This window comes from Echinops telfairi, unplaced genomic scaffold, assembly GCF_000313985.2.
Source record: "Echinops telfairi isolate 266 unplaced genomic scaffold, ASM31398v2 ScPeMD7_7459;HRSCAF=8497, whole genome shotgun sequence".
In the NCBI taxonomy this organism is placed as follows: domain Eukaryota; kingdom Metazoa; phylum Chordata; class Mammalia; order Afrosoricida; family Tenrecidae; genus Echinops; species Echinops telfairi.
This window is the reverse complement of record NW_022111359.1, coordinates 6,099,552-6,103,032: the sequence shown is the minus strand read 5'-3', so window position 1 is coordinate 6,103,032 and position 3,481 is coordinate 6,099,552. Positions and strand designations below refer to the sequence as shown.

At 58.7% G+C, this 3,481-nt stretch overlaps 1 protein-coding gene across 1 annotated transcript in view; it reads left to right on the top strand.

Annotated features, from left to right (window-relative positions):
• The first annotated feature begins 2,642 nt into the window (after window positions 1-2,642).
• Window positions 2,643-3,481, top strand: part of LONP1 (lon peptidase 1, mitochondrial) — an 11,591-nt gene continuing 10,752 nt past the window's right edge. The window contains exons 1-2 of the mRNA XM_004714346.2: window positions 2,643-2,727; window positions 3,132-3,251. Of these exons, the coding sequence (XP_004714403.1) occupies window positions 3,202-3,251 (50 nt within the window). The 5' untranslated portion in view covers window positions 2,643-2,727; window positions 3,132-3,201. The remainder of the gene's footprint in view (window positions 2,728-3,131; window positions 3,252-3,481) is intronic.

Below are 3,481 nucleotides of genomic sequence, written 5' to 3'. Positions count from 1 at the left end.
GCTTGAACCTGCCCGCTCACCACTTACATAGTGACCTTGGGCCACATCCCTCCTCCTTTAGGATCCCTTAGGGTCTGTCCAATGAGAAGTATTGAATCTAATCAATGTAAGACTCTACTCAACGGGAAAGAATCCCAGTCCTGGGCTGAGGCAGCCCCAGTGATATCGCCTCCAGTTCATCTCCCAGGCCTCCTGGTGAATGTAACAACTCCCCCCTGGTGGTTAAGGGCCTCTTGGAAAGATACAGTCGTTCCTGAAGTAAATCTCGTGACCCTTTGCCATGGGCCAGGCTTGAGACTAGGGTTGATGATACTGGCAGTGAACAAAACTCCAAAAGCCATCGACCTCTGGTCGATGCCGACTCACGGCAACCTTGCAGGACGGGGCAGCGCTGCCCGCCTGTGGGTTTCCGAGACTGTTAACTCTTGATGGGAGTAGAAAGCCTTGTCTTCCTCCCATCGAGCCGCTGGCTTTGCAGTGAGCCAGCCAAAGAGATCAAATTCATTCTAGTGGGATGAGAGAGGGGTCATGAACAAGAGTACCAGGGAGATGATCACGCACAGCTGGGTAGAGCTGGGCTGCCAACCACAGGGCCAGCAGTTCAAAGCCACCAGCCACTCCTGCAAGAGAAAGATGAGGCTCTCTGCGCCCATGGAGCTCCACAGCCTCAGAATCTCCTCTAAGGGCACTAGGAGTCAGCTGACTTGATGGCCGTGGGTTTTTGAGATGAGGAAGACTTGAGTCCGCAGAAACTTGAGGTGGGTGGGTTGGGGGCAAATGGTCCCTGAAGGACGTAGTCGCCGCCCACCGAGGGAGGACATGGCAATGGACAAGCCAAACTGGGTTCCTGGGCCTGGGAAGGGAGGAGACACGACCATTCCAGACTAAGGGGAAAACATCCAGGGTGATGTAACAGAAAGAAACACAGGTGGCCTACGTTCAAGGAACTTGTGTTTTGAGGAGACAGGACCCAAATGAGTTTCCCGTCTCCACCCCCTCTTCCTCTCTTGTCCCCACTTCCCTTTTCTTTGAACTGATGGGAGTGGAAACAGGCCAGGGAGGAGCAAGGTTATCCGCCAACTTCATGAGCAAGGTCAGAAGCTGCGTCAGCTTCTGCCCTCACCCTGGCCTCTGCTAATTGAATGCCAAGGCCAGCCCGGGGGACAGCAGCCAATCCAAGGGGGAGGGGAGAGGAGGGAGAGGACCCCTCCCCTCCTCTCCTGCACTGCTGGTTAGCTGTGGATGAGCTGCTCTTTGGAGCCCCTTCCTTGACGTTAAATAGTGGTGTCTGGTGCGTTGCCTGCGGTGCATCAGTGAGCTCATATAAGAACAGTTGTGAGCATGGCAGTGCCTGGCGCCCGGGTCCCGAGGAGTTGGACGGACTCGTCAGTACCTGGCAGCAACAGTGCCAGCCCCAGAGCCAGCTGGGGGTCCGGGGCCTGGCTCGAGCATCCCTCGCTCCGTAACCCCGGGCAGGCTGTTTCCTCGGGGTCTCCCTTTTCTCCTGTGCATAGTGGACATAGTCATGTGCCCTGAGGAGCCCCTGTGGCCCCGTGGTTAAGTCCTTGGGCCTGTAACCGACACATCAGCGGTTCCAGCCCACCCGCTGCTCTGCCAGGGAAAGACCTGGCAGTTTGCTCCAAGACTCTTTCCAGCGAGGAAACTCCCTGGTGGTCCTGTGAATCAGAATGAGCTCAGGGACACCGACAGCCAAGGGGAGGGAGGGCACCCGTGCTGAGGAGACTTGTGAAGCAGTTGTCATGGAGCTGCCTGATTGGGGGCGGGTGGGGAATCTTGTAGCAGCAGCATCCCTCCTTACTAGTGGGTGGAGCCTCCAGGGCAGGTTGCAGCCAGCAGGGCACTCTCCTGATGGCTGCTGGGGGCCTGTTTCCAGAAGAATGTGTCTGCTAAACACTTTTTTTTTGCTTCTCTTTACTCGGCCACTGAGTTAACCCTGGCTCCCAGCAAACCCATGTGGTGGTCAAGAGTAGCCCTCATCCCACCCCCAGTTTTCAGTGAACCCATGTGGTTGGTCAGAGTAGCCCCCCACCCCACCCCCAATTTTCAGTGGCTGGTTCTTTGGACGTTGTTTGCCAGGCCTTCCTTCCATGGCACCTCTGAGTGGACTTGAACTGCCAACCTCTGGGTTGATGGCAGTTGCCTCTGATGGAAGCCCCGGAGCCCTCAGGACCCGGTTCCCTACTGCTCCCTCTGCTTCTATCCGTTTCAAGTCACCGAGGCCACCGTGCTGGCACAGCAGCCATTCTTAAAGGGGCGCACTGCTGAGGGCAGACCGTCTACCTGCAAAGCTACACCACTGTGTGGTCTGAAGACTTCAGAGCCCATTTTTGGTTCTCGGGTTTAAAGATGATCTCGGGGCAGCAGTTTGTGGGCTTCTTCCAGCCCCCACGGTGGCTCGTTGTCTCTGGCTGTGGGGGTGCCGGCTGAGGGGTACCCCTAGTGTCTGTTCTCTCACTCTGTCTCTCCCCTCCCTGGCCCCTCTGCCTCTTTCTTTTGACCCCCTGGGCCAGGCTGGGACAGGGAACATGCCCCAGAGACATGGCCAAATTGGCCAGTGCCGCTGTCCACGGTTGGAAGCTCCTGCCTGGCGGCTCACTCGGGGTCCTTGTCCTGCTAGGTTAAGAATAAGAAACTGGTTGAGCTGCTCAGGAGGAAAGTGCGTCTCGCCCAGCCCTATGCCGGCGTGTTTCTGAAGCGGGACGACAAGTAAGTGGCGTTTCCCACACCCCGTGGTCCCAGGGCACCTGAGGCCCCGTTCTGTGGCCCAGAAGAGACCAAGGGAATCCTGACGGAGCTCAGGCCCAACGCCTAGCAGGCCTTTCCAAAGCCTGGGCCTGGAGCACATGACGGGGGTGGGGGTGAGGGTGGAGGGGGGTTGGCCTGGGGGCCCCTTGGCAGCAGAGCGAGCCATGCCAATGGTGCGGGTCCCGGTCCAGAAATGAGTCCAGGGGAACGTTCCAGCAGGTGCTGTGGTGGGAGTGAGCCTGTGACCCGGCACTTTTGGGCCCCAGACAGTCGCTTGCTCCTCGTGCTGGGCAGTGGCCCTGGGGGTGGTTCCTGTTCCCCCTCCCCCACCCCACAGCTTGAGGCCTCTCTGTGCCCACTGCCAGCAATGAGTCCGACGTGGTTGAGAGCCTGGATGAGATCTACCACACGGGAACATTTGTCCAGATCCACGAGATGCAGGACCTTGGGGACAAGCTGCGTATGATTGTCATGGGGCACAGAAGGTGCGGGGGCCCACTGGTGGGAGGGGCTCGGTGGGGGGCGGGCAGCCTCGGGTGCCCAGGGCCCAGCACTGACAGCCCTGTGGGGAGGAGTCAGGCATGTTCCCCCAGCACTGACAGCCCTGTCGGGAATAGTGGCAGAGGGGCCAGGGTGGGAAGAGGAGTCAGGCGTGCCCTAACCGGCAATGGAGGCGGGCATATCTGACCTCCTCTGACTTTTCTGTTGCCACCAC